General features: G+C 43.0%; 1 protein-coding gene across 3 annotated transcripts in view; it reads right to left on the reverse strand.

Annotated features, from left to right (window-relative positions):
• LOC115151841 (zinc finger CCHC domain-containing protein 14) overlaps positions 1 to 19,543 on the reverse strand; it is a 36,101-nt gene that overhangs the window by 2,872 nt on the left and 13,686 nt on the right. The window contains exons 3-12 of one of the 3 annotated variants that reach the window (XM_029696127.1): positions 15,101 to 15,171; positions 14,891 to 14,962; positions 11,197 to 11,282; positions 10,344 to 10,450; positions 9,598 to 9,634; positions 9,077 to 9,356; positions 8,584 to 8,672; positions 5,638 to 5,759; positions 3,205 to 3,354; positions 1,206 to 2,363 (exon numbers count right to left, since the gene is read on the reverse strand). In XM_029696127.1, coding sequence (XP_029551987.1) covers positions 1,206 to 2,363; positions 3,205 to 3,354; positions 5,638 to 5,759; positions 8,584 to 8,672; positions 9,077 to 9,356; positions 9,598 to 9,634; positions 10,344 to 10,450; positions 11,197 to 11,282; positions 14,891 to 14,962; positions 15,101 to 15,171 — 2,172 coding nt within the window. Of the gene's footprint in view, positions 1 to 1,205; positions 2,364 to 3,204; positions 3,355 to 5,637; positions 5,763 to 8,583; positions 8,673 to 9,076; positions 9,357 to 9,597; positions 9,635 to 10,343; positions 10,451 to 11,196; positions 11,283 to 14,890; positions 14,963 to 15,100; positions 15,172 to 19,543 lie in introns of all 3 variants that reach the window. The other 2 variants (XM_029696126.1, XM_029696129.1) reach the window with 2 other exon arrangements.

Raw genomic sequence — 19,543 nt, forward strand, 5'->3', positions numbered from 1 at the left:
GAAATGAAGGTGTCAATCTGGAAATTTCAAGAACTTTGAAAGTTTCTTCAAGTGCAGTCGCAAAAACCATCAAGTGCTATGATGAAACTGGCTCTCATGAGGACAGCCACAGGAAAGGAAGACCCAGAGTTACCTCTGCTGCAGAGGATACTTTCATTAGAGTTACCAGCCTCAGATTGCAGTCCAAATAAATGTTTCACAGAGTTCAAGTAACAGACACATCTCAACATCAACTGTTCAGAGGAGACTGTGTGAATCAAGCCTTCATGGTTGAATTGCTGCAAAGAAACCACTACTAAATGACAGCAATAATAAGAAGAGACTTGCTTGGGCCAAGAAACACACGCAATGGACATTAGACTGGTGGAAATATGTTATTTCATCTGATGAGTCCAAATTTGAGATTTTTGGTTCTAACCACCGTGTCTTTGTGAGACGCAGAGTAGGTGAACGGATGATCTCTGCATGTGTGGTTCCCACCGTGAAGCATGGAGGAGGTGTGATGGTGTGGGGGTGCTTTGCTGGTGACACTGCCTGTGATTTATTTAGAATTCAAGGCACACTTAACCAGCATGGCTACCACAGCATTCTGCAGCGATACGCCATCCCATCTGGTTTGCGCTTAGTGGGACTATCATTTGTTTTTCAACAGGACAGTGACCCAAAACACACCTCAAGGTTGTGTAAGGGCTATTTGACCAAGAAGGAGAGTGATGGAGTGCTGAGTGAGGAGAGTGATGGAGTGCTGCATCAGATGACCTGGCCTCCACAATCACCCGACCTAAATCCAATTGCGATGGTTTGGGATGAGTTGGACCGCAGAGCGAAGGAAAAGCAGCCAACAAGTGCCCAGCATATGTGGAAATCCTTCAAGACTGTTGGAAAAGCATTCCACATGAAGCTGGTTGAGAGAATGCCAAGAGTGTGCAAAGCTGCCATCAAGGCAAAGGGTTGCTACTTTGAAGAATGTCAAATATATAATATATTTTTATTTGTTTAACACTTTTTTGGTTACTACAAGATTCCATATGTTTATTTCATAGTTGTGATGTCTTCACTATTATTATACAATGTAGGAAATAGTAAAAGTAAAGAAAAACCCTTGAATGAGTAGGTGTGTCCAAACTTTTGACTGCTACTGTACGTATTTTTAATCATAGAATTACAATATTTCTTGCAGTAGCTGTACGGTTTCTACTTTATACCTTGCTGAGCAGCGTCCATGGGTGGCTGCTTGCATTCCTGTGCCCGATGGCCGATGACCCCACAGTTGTAGCAGGACAGGCTCCCTGGCTTCTTGTGCCCTCCGTTCCCCACCACTCCATGAGGCTGGTACATGTTGGCCCCGGCCCCCAGAAAGCCCTGCATGGGGGGCAGGACCAGCCCCTGCTGCCCCTGTGTGTCATGGCTGTGAGACATGCTGCTGTTGTAGAGGGGCGGTGCCACCAGGGGGTAGGGGAAGGCAGTACTGCTCCCAGCCAGCAGGGGACTGAGGTGAAGCAGGGGACCCAGGGTGAACACTGACGTCCCTGAGAAGGGGTGCTGGAAGTACCCTGCGTAGCTGGCCGGGGGGGCCCCGTAGGAACCACAGTTCCCACTGCAACCACAGGAGCTGCACACGCACACAGAGGGGCTTGGGGTGGAGCCAGAGGCGACGGCGTAGCCACTTTTCTCTGTGGAAGTGGGACTGGAGCTTGGCAGGACAGCAGCGCTACTGTTGACACAATAGGTGTTGCCTGGCACCGCTGCTATGGGAACGCTGCTCGCGGTTCCCATGGGAATGCCACTCACAGATGGGAAGGCTGACTTAAAGGAGGGAGATAATGAGGAAGAGGAGGCGGAGGAAGAGGGGTAAGGGTAGTGTCCAGCACGGGGTAAGGAGGGGGACACCTGTAGGTGTAGAGGGGGGTGTGAGACGTGGTGCAGGGTGTTGGAGGTGGTGGTGAGGGCGGTGCTAGTCTCCACCATCAGGCCTGGAAGGGAGCGCAGCATAGTGACCCCAGAGGGCCCCCGGGGCCCAGCAGAATCCTGGTGGAGGGGAGGGAACCCCACACTGTCCACACTCAGGCCAGGGAATAGGCTCTCCAGCCGCACCCCAACAGCTACGCCTGAACCCAGGGGTTTGGCCCGCTCATTAGGGCAAAGGGGAGGGGGCCGGGACTTACGGGGGGAACCCAGGATGCGTCTTGGTGACAATAGGGGCAAGGAGGGTGGAGGAAGGCCAATGTGGGAGGGGCAGGGAGTAGGATCATTCTGCACGGGAAGAACCTGAGCAGTGGGCCGACTAGGACCTGTTGTAACGGTGGGGTTCAGGAGAACACATGTCCTGTCCTTCTCTCCGAGGTCTAGTCCTGACCCCATACCTGGATGGGAGACAGAACAAACTGTTATCAGAGATAAACTGTTATTAATGATATACCCTGCTTTTAAATTACCGTAAATTCCGGACTATAAGCCGTAACTTTTTTTCCCACGCTTTGAACCTCGCGGCTTAAACAATGACGCGGCTAATATATGGATTTTTCCCGCTTTCAATTTTTTTTTCTCCAAAAAAACACATTCTGTGATGTGCTCAGTTTTTTGGCGGCATGAAGCTTTCATTAGATCAATGAAATTGCCCAACGGGTTAAGGTCAAACAACTTTTTTGTTTACTGTTTAGATTAAATCGAGCGCTCTCAAACTTCCCATCATTCTGATTACGGTTGTCATTTTGTCACCCTCATCATGGCAAAGACACGGAGAAATGCATCTGATGCAGCTTTCAAGTTGAAGGCGATTGATCTGGCTGTTGGAAAAGGAAATAGAGCTGCTGCACGGGAGCTTGGTCTTAATGAGTCGATAAGACATTGGAAACAGCAGCGTGAGGAATTAACTCGGTGCAAAAAGACAACTAAAGCTTACTGCTAATTTTTTGTTGTTGTTGTTACAAGCCGTGTTTCGTTAAAGCCTATTTGTTTTTGTTACAAGCCGTGTTTTGTTAAAGCCTATTTATTTTTGTTACAAGCCGTGTTTCGTTAAAGCCTGTGTAAAGTTCATTTGTTTCAATGTACCGGTAGGCACCTGCTGCTTATAGACATGTGCGGGTTATTTATGTTCAAAATCATATATTTTTTTTAATTCAGTGTGTGCGGCTTATATTCAGGTGCGCTTAATTGTCCGGAAATTACGGTAGCCTGACTGCTGAAAGAGGGAGGGGGACTCACGTCTGTGTGGCTCCTTGGCCCTGTCGAAGGCCCCTTCCCGGGACAGAGACAGAGGGGTAATGGGGCTGGAGGAAGAGCTGGAATAACCTGAGGAGGAGCTGCTGTCCCGAGGGAGAGGGTGCATGCCCGTCTCTACCTCCACACGCAGCTCTGAACACAGAAACGCATGTAGGCTAAATGAAGCTGAAGCGTACAGCAGGGATCATCAACTAGATTCACATGTGGGCTGATTTCTTCTTCAGCGGATGGTCAGGGGACCGGAACATAATTACAAATAATTTGTAGACTGCAAATTGACCACGAGCAGATGTAATATTTGACAAAACCATAATAATTTCAAACCATGCTTATATTTCTATACGATCACATATAGTGCATCCGGAAACTTTTGACTTTTTCCACATTTTGTTATGTTACAGCCTTATTCTAAAATTGATCAAATAAAAATGTTCCCTCATCAATCTACACACAATACCCCATACTGATGAAGAGAAAACAGGTTTGTAGGCATTTTTACAATTTAGGTAGAAGGAACTGTCTGTAGAGCTCCGAGCTCCGATCTGGGGAAGGGTAACAAAACATTTCTGCAGCATTGAAGGTCCCCAAGAACACAGTGGCCTCCATCATTCTTAAATGGAACAAGTTTGGAACCACCAAGACTCTTCCCAGAGCTGGCTGCCCGCCCAAACTGAGTAATCGGGGGAGAAGAGCCTTGGTCAGGGAGGTGACCAAGAACCCGATGGTCGCTCTGACAGAGCTCCAGAGTTCCTCTGTGGAGATGGGAGAACATTCCAGAAGGACAACCATCTCCGCAGCACTCCACCAATATGGCCTTTATGGTAGAGTGGCCGGACAGAAGCCCCTCCTCAGTAAAAGGCACCTGACAGCCCGCTTGGAGTTTGCCAAAAGGCACCTAAAGGACTCTCAGCTCATGAGAAAAAATATGATTTGGTCTGATGAAACCAAAATTGAACTATTTGGCCTGAATGCCAAGCGTCATGTCTTGAGAAAACCTGACACCATCCCTACGGTGAAGCATGGTGGTGGCAGCATCATGCTGTGGGGATGTTTTCAGTGGCAGGGACTGTGAATGTCCTTGAGTGGTCCAGCCAGAGCCCGGACTTGAACCCGATCAAACATCTCTGGAGAGACCTGAAAATAGCTGTGCAGCGACACTCCCCATCCAACCTGACAGAGCTTGAGAGGATCTGCAGAGAAGCATGGGATAAACTCCCCAAATACAGGTATGCCAAGCTTGTAGCGTCATACCCAAGAAGACTCGAGGCTGTAATCGTTGCCAAAGGTGCTTCAACAAAGCACTGAGTAAAGGGTCTGAATACTTATTTAAATGTGATATTTCAGTTTTAAAAAAGCTGTTTTTACTTTGTCATTATGGGGTATTGTGTGTGGATTGATGAGGGAAAAAAACTATTGAATCCATTTTAGAATAAGGCTGTAAGGTAACAAAATATGGAAAAAGTCAAGGGGTCTGAATACTTTCTGAATGAGCTGTATATCTCTCTATTATGCGTGGGAATACTTTGGAATAGATTTCCCAAATTAAAATCACTTGGAGCTGTCCAACAATAAAAAACAAATATGACATTTCTCTTCTTTTTTTTTTGTGGGGCGGCAAATAAAATCAGCTGGGGAACCCTGCCGTACAGGTTACCTGCAGTATCACGTTCTATAGATAATGTTGAGAAGGTGTACTTTGAAGGATTACCTTTGTAATGAACCTTTATTTAAGTTTTTGTGTTCATGGAGCACAGTTCAAAACAGAAGACTTTGAATGACCTGCATCAAGTGTCTAGTTTACTTGTATTGAAAGTGTACAATGCCAGAGGAGTTACATACAAACCACATCAGCCACGTTGCATGTGCGAGCGTTGCAAAATACATTTACACATTAATGCTATTCAATCATTTCACCCACACCGCTCACACCGTCTGCCGTCTGCGTAGTCAAGTGATATAACTTGGCTCTATTGGAGAGGCGACACCCGCTGCAAGTCCCCTTCTTATTGGATATCAGGAAGATACAATCCCACATGGACGCTTGAAAGACTAACGAGGAGAGATTCATTCAAGATAACTAATTAAAAACTAACTAGGTTTCCCTTTTTATCTGTGGTTTTATCATCGGAGTAAAGAAACACACAATTTTGTATGACTCCGGGTCAAAATTCTACAATGAACCAGCTAAAAAGAAGACCACATGCATATCAAGTAAAATAACCCAATGTTCATCTCCCAGGACAAATATCCATGAATGTTTCATATGCGCATTGACCTGCCCTGAAATGAATATAATTGATTCAAAGCTGATTTTGGCATTTTAACCTAACCTGCGTGTCATGATCGCATCTGGTGGGGACAGACAAAATCAACATGCTCACGATGCCGGTGTAGTCAGCATGTTAGAAGAGTTACCTGTGTTGTTGCTGGAGTGGACTTGTGCCACTGGACCAATGTGGCTGGATGGAGTAACCCTGGCGATGCCACTACAGGACACAGGGAACTGGGACATCATATACCTCTTCTCCATCTTCTCCCTACTGACAACACACACAGTCAGTCATCACACAGACACAAAACAGCATAACTGAGGGGAATATCATCACAGGCAATCAAAATAATTATAAAGTACACAAGCAGGTGCCAGACAGCTACTATATAAGGTGAAGAAATAAGTTGGAGAGATCTTTGAGATGGTCTTTCACTAGCACTACTGAAACCCTGGAGGGTTCTCTAGTCTAGTCAACATTTCACAAGCACACCAGGGTCTGACATGCAGTAATATATGTCTACCCAGTCTTCACGTCACACTAATTGAACTATAAAGTACATACAGTGCATTTGGAAAGTATTCAGACCCCTTCCCTTTTTCCACATTTTGGTACTTACAGCCTTATTCTAAAATTGATTAAATAAAAAATGTTCCTCATCAATCTACACACAATACCCCATAATGACAAAGTGAAAACAGGTTTGTAGAAATTTTTGCACATGGATATAAAAAAAACAAACAGAAATACCTTATTTACATAAGTATTCAGACCCTTTGATATGAGACTCGAAATTGAGCTCTGGTGCATCCTGTTTCCATTGATCATCCTTAAGATTTTTCTACAACTTGATTGGAATCCACCTGTCATAAATTAAATTGACTGGACATGACTTGGAAAGGCACACACCTGTCTATATAGGGTCCCACAGTTAACAGTGCATGTCAGAGCAAAAACCAGGCCATGAGGTGGAAGGAATTGTACTTAGACAGGATTGTGTCGAGGCACAGATCTGGGGAAAGGTACCAAAAAAGTTATGTGGCATTAGTTCTGGACAACCATCTCCGCAGCATTCCACCAATCAGGCCTTTATGGTAGAGTGGCCAGACGGAAGCCACTCCTCAGTAAAAGGCACATGACAGCCCGCTTGGAGTTCTCTGGTCTGATAGAACCAAGATTTAACTCTTTGGCCTGAATGCCAGGTGTCACGTCTGGCGGAAACCTGGCACCATCGTTATGGTGAAGCATGGTGGTGGCAGCATCATACTGTGGGGATGTTTTTCAGCGGCAGGGACTATGAGACTAGTCAGGATCAAGGGAAAGATGAACTGAGGAAAGTACAGAGAGATACTTGATGAAAACCTGCTCCAGAACACTCAGGACCTCAGACTGGGGCGAAGGGTCACCTTCCAACAGAACCACGACCCTAAGCACACAGTCAAGACAACGCAGGAATGGTTTCGGGACAAGTCTCTGAATGTTCTTGAGTGGCCCAGCCAGAGCTCGGACTTAAACCCGATCGAACATCTGTGGAGAGACCTGATCCAATCTGACAGAGCTTGAGAGGATCTGCAGTGAAAAATGGGAAAAACTCCCTAAATACAGGTGTGCTAAGCTTGGAGCGTCATACCCAAGATGACTCGAGGCTGTAATCTTTGTCATAGGTGCTTCAACAAAGTACTTAGTAAAGGGTCTGAATACTGTAAATGTGATAGTTTTTTTTATTTGTCATACATTTGCAAAAAATTCCAGCAACCTGTTTTTGCTTTGTCATTATGGGGCATTGTGTGTAGATTGATGAGGGAAAAAACTATTTAATCTATTTTAGAATAAGGGTGTAACATAACAAAATGTGGAAATAGTCAAGGGGTCTGAATACTTTCCGAATGCACTGTATACCATATCAACCTTGGGACATATTTCATATTTGGTTATATACATGGTATGATCAGGGAGAGAGATGGAGACACTCGTGTGATAAATAGTTATCTGAGATTAATTTCTGCTGTCCCTGGTGCAATAGAGAATTGATATAGAAAAGCACTTTTGTTAGCAGTCCGTGTGTCTTCTAAATATGGTACACATGGAGGAAGACATGACATATGAGTGTTTTTTGGACAACCATATAGGCCTACAGAGGGAAAATAATGTTAATTTAGCTGCATCACCAGGTGAAGGAAAATCAGACTTGACAGTGGAAAGAGTGATCCTGAATACGCTCCCATTTAGCTCACTGTCAGACACACCTATTGAAATGCACCTGAGGAACTTTCCGCTTCATGTAATCAACGCACATGGTCGTACCTGGTTAAACCTGGCTAGTGGAAACGTGTTGATATTAGCAGTGGAAACAGGCTTAGTGATAACGTTTTCTCTCAGTACCACTCCTATGCTACAAAAGGTGACTGTTTTTTTCCAGGGGAGTGATTCTTTCTATCTCCCCTTTAGGTAAACTTATCTGGGCTAACCAATCTGCCCACTGGCATGCTAGTTAACCATTGATAACCAAATGGCCATTATTACTCTATATTCCCTCACACAAAAACATCATTGATCAATCTCCTTTGTTAATGTTTAATAAAATAGATCAACAGATTAACCTTTTACACATGCTACACAAATGATAAAGTATGACTATCTAAATAAAAAAATATTAAACATTAGTTGTAAATGGAAATAGTAGGTAATGTTGGCCTAATTCTGTGGATTTTGCACCGTTCTATAACAATGGCCTAATTTGATCTATCTATCTATCTATCTATCTATCTATCTATCTGTCTATCTATCTATCTACCTATCTATACTCTTAGAAAATAAGGTTCCAGGTTGAACCATTTTTGGTTCCAGGTAGAACTATTTTGGGTTCCATGTAGAACCAAAAAGGGTCCTTCAAAGAGTTCTCCTATTGGGACAGCCAAATAACCCTTTTAGGTTTTAGATAGCACCTTTTTGTGTATCTATCTATGTCATTACCCTCTGAACTACCTGTTTCTATACAGGAATATGTTGGGATTGTCACTGTTTTTATTGAGCTGGGGGACAGAGGGCTTGATGAGGGAGTGGGGGTTCAGGGTTCAAGGTTCAGACTCACTTCTGCAGTTCCAGCTGCGTCTTCAGCTTTTTCTTGGCTCCCTGGGTGAGGTCATACCTGTTCAGATCCTCCTCTGTGAGTCCAAGGAACTGTGGGAAAGGAGAGCAGGTTGAAGAGAGGGAGAATGAGTCTGATAGGGAAAAACAGCAGCTGTTGTTTGATCTACTCTAATGTCTTACTGTTGGGGCTTTCTAACATTAGACGTAGCCTTTGACATGTAGCCTTATTATGAAATTGTATTATTGATATTGCACCTGTCCCACCTACTTGCTTCTAAATATCCTTTGTTGTTTTGATGTTGTTGTTTGTTAATATGTGATTTAATCTGTATTGTGATTGCTGCAAAATGAATCGCCTCTTTGAGAAGCCAAAACAAACACACTTTTCCTTATACCCTCATGTCTACAGCTCCATAGGTGTCTTAAATGCCACTCATCCACTGTAACCTAAACCCACCAATAAGAGACTCTCCCCTTCCCCAGAGCCCACCCACCTCCTCCATGGTCAGCTGTTTGAAGACTGGGTAGTACTTGTGCAGGCGGAGTTTCCTCAGCCAGTCCAGGATGCCATTCTGTTCTGGGCTGCTCATTTGTGGAGGGCCAGGGTTCTGGAGGTGCCCGGGAGAGGGTGCGTTGTCCCCCCCTGATACCCCCACCCTGCCGGGGGGAAGGGTGGGCACTGTGCCCTGGGGCAGCAGCTGGGTTGGAGAGCAAGGCTGAATGGAGTTGTGAATGCTCATGACTGGCTGGATACTGGCCACACCACACACAGCTCTGAGACAAATTAGGGAGAAAGGGAGAAGGGATGAAAGACGAATGGAAACATGGAGGGAAAATAAGGAAAAGTTAATGACAGAAAATGGACAGTGGAGAGACACATATTGCAAAGGATGGAAAGATTGTAATTCCGATATTTAGATCATTATACATCATCATTTGCAGATTTGGATAGGTAGCAACAGTCTATATGAGGCATAGTGAAAGAGTATGTTGCGTATTAGAGAGGAGAGACCACCTGTTGGCTCCTCTGTATTGAAGCAAGCACCCAAGATCTGTAGCACAAAAAAGAAACATAGATCCACAGTCATTCACATATTGAACAACTTCTAAATTAGCACGCTATAAATAGCTAGATACTGTTTACAAAATGAATTGAATAATCTCTTGACTTCTTGACCTCTTTGCAAGTTGCAACAAGCTAAATATCAGTTGAGTGTCGCCAGTTTGTCCAGGTTAATTTGAGAGCAGTATGACATTGCAGCAGTGTCTGTACAGCCATGGGGGCCGGTGGTACCACATTACAGCAGAGTAAGAGACATTTTTATTTCACTGCATCCCAAGGGTCTCTTAATATCTGCCAAGGGGGGAATAGCTGGCTGCTCCAGACACTCATCCAGGTCTCCCACCTCCCTGCCTGCCTGGGGGACAGAACTATAAATATACTCTAGGATGAGGTCACCAAATCGAATCATATCAAATTTTATTTGTCACATTTGCTGAATACCACAGGTGTAGACTTTACTGTGAAATGCTTACTTATGAGCCCTTTCCCAACAAAAAATTAAATAACACAAGAAATTAAAATATTTAAGAATGAAGCTATATACAGGGAGTAGCAGTCGCCAAACATGCCAGCCCAAATTCACACACAACACTAAAATAGAAATCCCAACACCCCTCAAACCCCCTACTTTACCCCAATCAGAGAGGGGGACACATACGTCCCATGAACTCTGATTAGGGTTAGGACAGGAGTCTTACTTGCAGTGGGGGGAAAGGAGGGGACGGTGGCAGTGGGGGCAGTAGTGCTGAAGAAGAGTCTGGCCCGGTAGTGTTTGAGAATGTGAGCTGGAAGCGTTGTCAGGCACCTGCACAGGGAGAGGGTTAAAGTGTGAACATATGAGACAACATTAAATTTCCTTATCTGTTGTCTTTGACTCAGAGCCAGTAACACCAAGAACTAGGTCAACAACAACATTACAACAGCATGGCTTGTTTTCTCATTTACAGTAACTCCTTGGTTGTTACTCCTTATCATACATATACAGTATGAACATATTATATATCACAACACATACAGTACTAACTATGTACCACAGTTATCAACTGAACATATTATATATCACAACACATACAGTATTAACTATGTACCACAGTTATCAACTGAACATATTATATATCACAACACATACAGTACTAACTATGTACCACAGTTATCAACTGAACATATTATATATCACAACACATACAGTATTAACTATGTACCACAGTTATCAAGTGAACATATTATATATCACAACACATACAGTATTAATTATGTACCACAGTTATCAACTGAACATATTATATATCACAACACATACAGTATTAACTATGTACCACAGTTATCAAGTGAACATATTATATATCACAACACATACAGTCTTATGTACCACAGTTATCAACTGAACATATTATATATCACAACATATACAGTTTTAACTATGTACCACAGTTATCAAGTGAACGTATTATATATCACAACACATACAGTATTAACTATGCACCACTGTTATCAAGTGAACATATTTAGGTGGGCTACCTTGGTCAGTGACACAATGCTGATGGACCTTACCTTGGGTCCAGCTCAGAGGTCTGATCAAGGCCAGGGGACTGAGGCAGGAATTTCTCTAAACCTTCATCAGAGAAAAGCTGGGAGACCTAGGAGAAACACAAGATAGATAGTGACCTTCACATCAATGATCCAAGACCAGCTCAGTTAATCCCTACCGTTGTGACAATGAGTCGTTATAATGCTGCATCAAATGTACATGATCTTAGGGGCATTGGCAAACACAATGTAAGTAACTTAATTTATGTGCCCCTAATTGCACTTTATGCTTCTGTTTATCATACAGCTATTGTATGCAGTAATCATGAGCCTATAAACCAGAGTTTCACTGTTAGCACTGAGGTGGTGTGCCCTAGTAGGAAGACTACTTTGTGCAGCTCACCTTGCACTATCAGCTCCAATATAAATAACATGACTAAGTGTACTTATGATAAGCTTCCCAGTAAAGCATTAAAAACAATCAAGCAACTCAGAAAAGTGCTAAAAATATCCCATATTAACATATGTAGCCTAAGAAACAAGGTCCATGAAGTCAATAACTTGCTTGTAACAGATGACATTCATATTCTGACTATCTCTGAAACTCACTTAGATAATACCTTTGATGATACAGTGGTAGCAATACATGGTTATAACATCTACCGAAAAGACAGAAATGCCAACGGAGGCGGTGTTGTGGTCTATATTCAGAACCATATTCCTGTAAAGCTTAGAGATTATCTAATGTTAAATACTGTTGAAGTAATATGGCTCCAGGTTCATCTGCCTCACCTAAAGCCCATTCTTGTGGGAAGCTGCTATAGACCACCAAGTGCTAACAGTCAGTATCTGAGTAATATGTGTGAAATGCTTGATAATGTATGTGATATCAACAGAGAAGTATATTTTCTGGGTGATTTAAATATTGACTGGCAATCATCAAGCTGCCCACTCAAGAAAAAAACGTCAAACTGTAACCAGTGCCTGCAAGCTGGTTCAGGTTGTCAGTCAACCTACCAAGGTAGTTACAAACAGCACAGGAATTAAATCATCAACATGTATTGATCACATCTTTACTAATGCTGCAGAAATTTGCTTTAAAGCAGTATCCAGATCCATTGGATGTTGTGATCACAATAAAATAGCCATATCTAGTAAAACCAAAGTTCCAAAGGCTGGAGGTCAGAAAATACGTTTTGTAACGTTTCATATGTTGATGATGTAAAGAATATTTGCTGGTCTATGGTGTGTAATGAGGAGCAACCAGACACTGCACTTGACACATTTATGAAATTGCTTATTCCAGTTACTAATTAGCAAGCACCCATTAAGAAAATAACTGTAAAAACGGTTAAATTCCCTTGGATTGATGAGGAATTTTAAAATTGTATGGTTGAGAGGGATGAGGCACAATGTAAGGCAAATAAGTTTGGCAGTCCAACTGATTGGCCAACATAGTGCAAATTAGGAAATTATGTGACTAAACTAAATAAAATAAACTACACTATGAAACAAAGATCAATTATTTAAAAAATTATAGTAAAAAGCTTTGGGGCACCTTAAATTTCATTTAAGGTGCCCCATTCATTGAATCAGATGGCTCATTCATCACAACGCCCACTGATATTGCCAACTACTTTAATGACTTTTTCATTGGCAAGATAAGCAAACTTAGGGATGACATGCCAGCAACAAATGCTGACACTACACATCCAAGTATATCGGACCAAATTATGAAAGACAATAATTGTACTTTTGAATTCAGTGTGGAAGAGGTGTGGAAGAGGTGAACAAAATTATTGTTGTCTATCAACAATGTCAAGCCACCGAGGTCTGACAATCTGGATGGAAAATTACTGAGGATAATAGTAGATGATACTGCCACTCCCATTTGCCAAATCTTCAATTTAAGCCTACTAGAAAGTGTGTGCCCTCAAGCCTGGAGGGAAGCTTAAGTCATTCCGCTACCCAAGAATAGTAAAGCCCCCTTTACTGGCTCAAATAGCTGACCAATCAGCCTGTTACCAACTTCTGGAAAAAAATGTGTTTGACCAGATACAATGCTATTTCAGACAAATTGTCAACAAATTGACAACAGACTTTCAGAACGCTTATAGGGAAGGACACTCAACAAGCACAGCACTTAAACAAATGACTGATGATTGGCTGAGAGAAATTGATGATAAAATGATTGTAAGGGGCTGTCTTGTTAGACTTAAATGCAGCTTTTGACATTATCGATCATAGTCTGCTGCTGGAAAAACGTATGTGTTATGGCTTTACACCCCTTGCTAATGTGGATAAAGAGTTACTTGTCTAACAGAACACTGAGGGTGTTGTTTAATGGAAGCCTCTCAAACATAATTCAGGTAGAATCAGGAATTCCACAGGGTAGCTGTTAAGGCCCCTTGCTTTTTTCCATTTTTACTAATGACATACCACTGACTTTTAGTAAAGCCAGAGTGTCTATGTATGCGAATGACTCAACACTATACACGTCAACTACTACAGCGATTGAAATGACTGCAACCCTTAACAAATAGTTGCAGTTAGTTTCAGAGTGGGTGGCAAGGAATAAGTTAGCCCTAAATATTTCTAAAACTAAAAGCATTGTATTTGGGACAAAACATTCACTAAACCCTAAACCTCAACTAAATATTGTAATAAATAATGTGGAAATTGAGCAGGTGGAGATGACTTAACTGCTTGGAGTAACCCTGGATTGTAAACTGTCATGGTCAAAACATATTGATACAATAGTAGCTAAGATGGGGAGAAGTATGTCCATAATAAAGCGCTGCTCTGCCTTCTTAACAACACTATCAACAAGGCAGGTTCTACAGGCCCTAGTTTTGTCGCACCTGGACTACTGTTCAGTCATGTGGTCAGGTGCCACAAAAAAGGACTTAGGAAAATTGCAATTTGCTCAGAACAGGGCAGCACGGCTGGCCCTTAGATGTACACAGAGAGCTAATATTAATAATATGCATGTCAATCTCTCCTGGCTGAAAGTGGAGGAGAGATTGATTTCATCACTACTTGTATTTATGAGAGGTATTGACATGTTGAATGCACCGAGCGGTCTGTCTAAACTACTGGCACACAACTCCGACACCTATGCATACCCCACAAGACATGCCACAAGAGGTCTCTTCACAGTCCCCAAGTCCAGAACAGACTATGGGAGGCACACAGTACTACATAGAGCCATGACTACATGGAACTTATTCCACATCAAGTAACTGATGCAAGCAGTAAAATTAGATTAAAAAAAACTGATTAAAAAACACCTTATGGAACAGCAGGGACTGTGAAGCAATACAAACATAGGAGCAGACACATGCATACACACACCCACACACAATAACATACACATACACATGGATTTAGTAGTGTAGATATGAGGTGGAGAAGGCGCCTGAGGGCACACAGTGTGTTGTGAAATCTGTGAATGTATTGTAATGTTTTTTAAATTGCATAAACTGCCTTAATTTTGCTGGACCCCAGGAAGAGTAGCAGTTGCCTTGGTAGCAGCTAATGGGGATCCATAATACATACAAATACAAATATCCAACAGACAGCAGATGGGTACAGTTTTTTTCCTCCACTTCAAATACTGTAAGTCCTAACCTGAAAATAGGTAGCTGCTAGTTAGCGGAACAGTCAACAAGAGACACAAGCGTTCAGTCCCCTCTCTCTGCTTCGGCCACTCTCTTACCTGGGAGAGAAAGTCCAGCACCTCCTGGTGAGTCCTGCTCACAGTGGACACAGAGGAGTCTGACCATTTGACCTGCGGGATGAGGAGAGAGCGAGTAGAGAGGGCAACAGGATATGACAACGAACATACAGTACATACTTAACTGTGTGTGTGTGTGTGTGTGTGTGTGTGTGTGTGTGTGTGTGTGTGTGTGTGTGTGTGTGTGCTCACCTCTAGCATATATTCACTTGGTTTCCCCCCCTTGTTGGTTACTCCCCTCAGCTCTATCCTCTCTATGTTCACTGAAATACAAACAATTGATCATTCTAATTATCTGATAACATCGTCTAACAAACTAAGAGCATCATGTGCTTCAGAGTCCTACATTATACCATGCTAGAGTATGCTAGCACATGCTAGATGAAATTGAGTGATTAGTGGTACTATTAGCTCTGCTGTAGGTTGTGCCTTCAAGGCTGATTCAGCCACAGACACATGTTGTTTTGGCACCAAATATATGTAATTAAATCAAATGTCTGAGTTCAGAGAGGGAAAATCACAGGGAACGATGTCACCTGGTGTTCATTTAAACACATTAAACACTTTAAACTGGCAATCTCATAGAACCACAGGAAAATTGGAAAGAGTTCAGAGGAGGACAGTGAGAAAGAACAAAAAAGACTAGAGGGAGCATACAGATAGAGAAACTAGGTAGAAAGAAAGAGAGAGCAATGGAGAGAAACAGTGACAGGAGGATAATCTAGATTTATGGTTGGATTAACGGCACATTTCAGGGATCCTGCCAGTGACATTTTGGCTGAGCTCCGCAGAGATTCAGAGAACACACACACCCTCTGAAATCACATACACAACACTCATAAACACACACACAGTAGATTACACACACACACACAGGTCTGTGTGTTAAATATACCCTGCAGACTCAGCACTTCCTCTGTTGTGTATTAGCATTGGGAGAGGCGCTAGCTAGCTGAATGAAGCTCTGTGCTGAAAGCCTCTTATCTGACGGGATCAGAAATGACTAAATATTGTGAAAAAACTCCCCTGTCACTACTTCCCCAGAGGGTTGGGTCTCAGTCAGGCCAGGAAAGGGCCTCTCCCCTGGCGGGCGAGTGTGAACCTATCTGGAATGTTTTGAGGAGCAGCGCAGAAAGTCTATAGGCCTCCTCATTGTAAGACTGCTTGCCTGCCTGCTCCTACCTAACCACCCACTCAAACCTCCATTACTCTCGAGAACTTCCATCAAGATCAATACAGAAGCAGCAGGATCGAACCCATTGTGTGTGTGTGTACACATGTACACGTGAGTGTGTAAGTGAAAGAGAGTATGAACAGTGTGTAGAAAAGAAAGGTGAGTAAGTGAAAGAGAGAGTAGGAACAGTGTGTAGAAAAGAAAGGTGAGTAAGTAAACGAGAGAGTAGGAACAGTGTGTAGGAAAGAAAGGTGAGTAAGTAAACGAGAGAGTAGGAACAGTGTGTAGAAAAGAAAGGTGAGTAAGTAAACGAGAGAGTAGGAACAGTGTGTAGAAAAGAAAGGTGAGTAAGTGAAAGAGAGAGTAGGAACAGTGTGTAGGAAAGAAAGGTGAGTAAGTGAAAGAGAGAGTAGGAACAGTGTGTAGAAAAGAAAGGTGAGTAAGTGAAAGAGAGAGTAGGAACAGTGTGTAGAAAAGAAAGGTGAGTAAGTAAAAGAGAGTATGAACAGTGTGTAGAAAAGAAAGGTGAGTAAGTGAAAGAGAGAGTAGGAACAGTGTGTAGGAAAGAAAGGTGAGTAAGTGAAAGAGAGAGTAGGAACAGTGTGTAGGAAAGAAAGGTGAGTAAGTAAACGAGAGAGTAGGAACAGTGTGTAGAAAAGAAAGGTGAGTAAGTGAAAGAGAGAGTAGGAACAGTGTGTAGGAAAGAAAGGTGAGTAAGTAAACGAGAGAGTAGGAACAGTGTGTAGAAAAGAAAGGTGAGTAAGTGAAAGAGAGTAGGAACAGTGTGTAGGAAAGAAAGGTGAGTAAGTGAAAGAGAGTAGAAACAGTGTGTAGGAAAGAAAGGTGAGTAAGTAAACGAGAGAGTAGGAACAGTGTGTAGAAAAGAAAGGTGAGTAAGTAAACGAGAGAGTAGGAACAGTGTGTAGAAAAGAAAGGTGAGTAAGTGAAAGAGAGAGTAGGAACAGTGTGTAGAAAAGAAAGGTGAGTAAGTGAAAGAGAGAGTAGGAACAGTGTGTAGAAAAGAAAGATGAGTAAGTGAAAGAGAGAGTAGGAACAGTGTGTAGAAAAGAAAGGTGAGTAAGTAAACGAGAGAGTAGGAACAGTGTGTAGAAAAGAAAGGTGAGTAAGTAAACGAGAGAGTAGGAACAGTGTGTAGAAAAGAAAGGTGAGTAAGTGAAAGAGAGAGTAGGAACAGTGTGTAGGAAAGAAAGGTGAGTAAGTAAACGAGAGAGTAGGAACAGTGTGTAGAAAAGAAAGGTGAGTAAGTGAAAGAGAGAGTAGGAACAGTGTGTAGAAAAGAAAGGTGAGTAAGTAAACGAGAGAGTAGGAACAGTGTGTAGAAAAGAAAGGTGAGTAAGTGAAAGAGAGTATGAACAGTGTGTAGAAAAGAAAGGTGAGTAAGTGAAAGAGAGAGTAGGAACAGTGTGTAGAAAAGAAAGGTGAGTAAGTGAAAGAGAGAGTAGGAACAGTGTGTAGGAAAGAAAGGTGAGTAAGTAAACGAGAGAGTAGGAACAGTGTGTAGAAAAGAAAGGTGAGTAAGTGAAAGAGAGAGTAGGAACAGTGTGTAGAAAAGAAAGGTGAGTAAGTGAAAGAGAGAGTAGGAACAGTGTGTAGGAAAGAAAGGTGAGTAAGTAAACGAGAGAGTAGGAACAGTGTGTAGAAAAGAAAGGTGAGTAAGTGAAAGAGAGAGTAGGAACAGTGTGTAGAAAAGAAAGGTGAGTAAGTAAAAGAGAGTAGGAACAGTGTGTAGGAAAGAAAGGTGAGTAAGTAAACGAGAGAGTAGGAACAGTGTGTAGGAAAGTGAATGTGACGTGTGTGCTTCTGGAGTGTGAACAGAGGAGGAACTACAGTACTGTCTGTGCTGTATGTGCTGTCTGTGCTGTCTGTACTGAACCCTCTCTCCTGTTTGAGCTCCTTCCCTGCCCATATTCAGACCATACAGAACCAGACAGTAGCCAAAGACAATAGCACTGACCTAATATCACTCTCACAGCAGAGTTTACTCAGACACAATCCCCTCCTTAGTTTAGCATATCACCCATGTTACTGTACGGCAACTGAATATTCATCTACATCCTGTAAACAAATGGTTAGTTGACTTAATTGAGATGATTTGGTATAGTCTGATCATACATAGCCAAAGCCTGCCTGTGGAGCATTGACCATGCACATTCACCTGTTATCAGTTAGGCCTAAATTCTCACAGACAAACTGAGTGCTGCTATCTTAGTATCTTTCCAGATTCAGAGCATTGCACTACAGGTGACCTACTGGCAAGAATTCCTCTTCTTCACTGTTTAATTGCTTAGTTATATGGATTTATTCGAGGTTTCCAAAATATGTTAGTCATTTTTCCCATGACTGTCTGGTGTAGACAGGAGGGCAGTGTGTATTATTATCTGTGTTAAAGCATCACTCTCCGAAAACAGAGTGAAGGCGTAGTGATGAGAAAGAAAAAGACATTGACTGCTATTCATATCTCATAGCTAAAATAACCTAATAGCCCCCTGAGGACAAGTATGTGAGTTAACTCCTAAACCAACAACAACCACTTCAGCCAAAAGAGATCCTCTCTGGTCCAAACTCATGTGTAGGACCAACTTCACCCAAAAACTTCTTCCAGTACTGATAATGGGCCAGATTTCCTATTTGAATTGAACTGTGATACAATGTTTCTAGGGATTTCCTAAGTCTGTAGCCTAAAAACCCACTACGGTGAAATTAAACATATTACAAGCACTGAGGAAAACAAGGAAGGCCAACTGACATCAGTCCAGGAACAGATCTGGGGACAGCTTGTAAGATTTAAACATTATGCACCTTTCTGCCCTTTCTCACAGCGCTAGTCTTTCAAAATACACCATCTTCACCCAAAAATCATACCTCTTAATGTGCAAACTCAGTTTATCTACCACACACTAACTCCTCCCTCCACCCACCACTCAGCCAAAGCTGAGCCCACAGATCTCCAACCTCCTCCAACACACACATCCTCAACCAAAGGGACAGAGTTCATGTCCTCTCAACCACATCCTGTACTACACAGTAGTAACCCAAGCTATGTGCTCACATGTAACCTAGCCATGTCCCGGTCCTTCTCACCCACCCAGGCAGTCTATCTCCCTCAGCACCCTGTTGCATACCAAGCCACCCTGCACCAGGTCTTCCCTCTGCCTCAGTCCCCTGCTCTGCCACCCTGCCCCCTGTCCCTCTCCCTCAGTCCCCTGCTCTGCCACCCTGCCCCCTGTCAGGTTGTCCCTCTCCCTCAGTCCCCTGCTCTGCCACCCTGCCCCTCTCCCTCAGTCCCCTGCTCTGCCACCCTGCCCCCTGTCCCTCTCCCTCAGTCCCCTGCTCTGCCACCCTGCCCCTCTCCCTCAGTCCCCTGCTCTGCCACCCTGCCCCCTGTGAGTTTGTCCCTCTCCCTCAGTCCCCTGCTCTGCCACCCTGCCCCCTGTCAGGTT

The sequence above is a fragment of the Salmo trutta genome, chromosome 17, assembly GCF_901001165.1.
Source record: "Salmo trutta chromosome 17, fSalTru1.1, whole genome shotgun sequence".
Lineage (NCBI taxonomy): Eukaryota > Metazoa > Chordata > Actinopteri > Salmoniformes > Salmonidae > Salmo > Salmo trutta.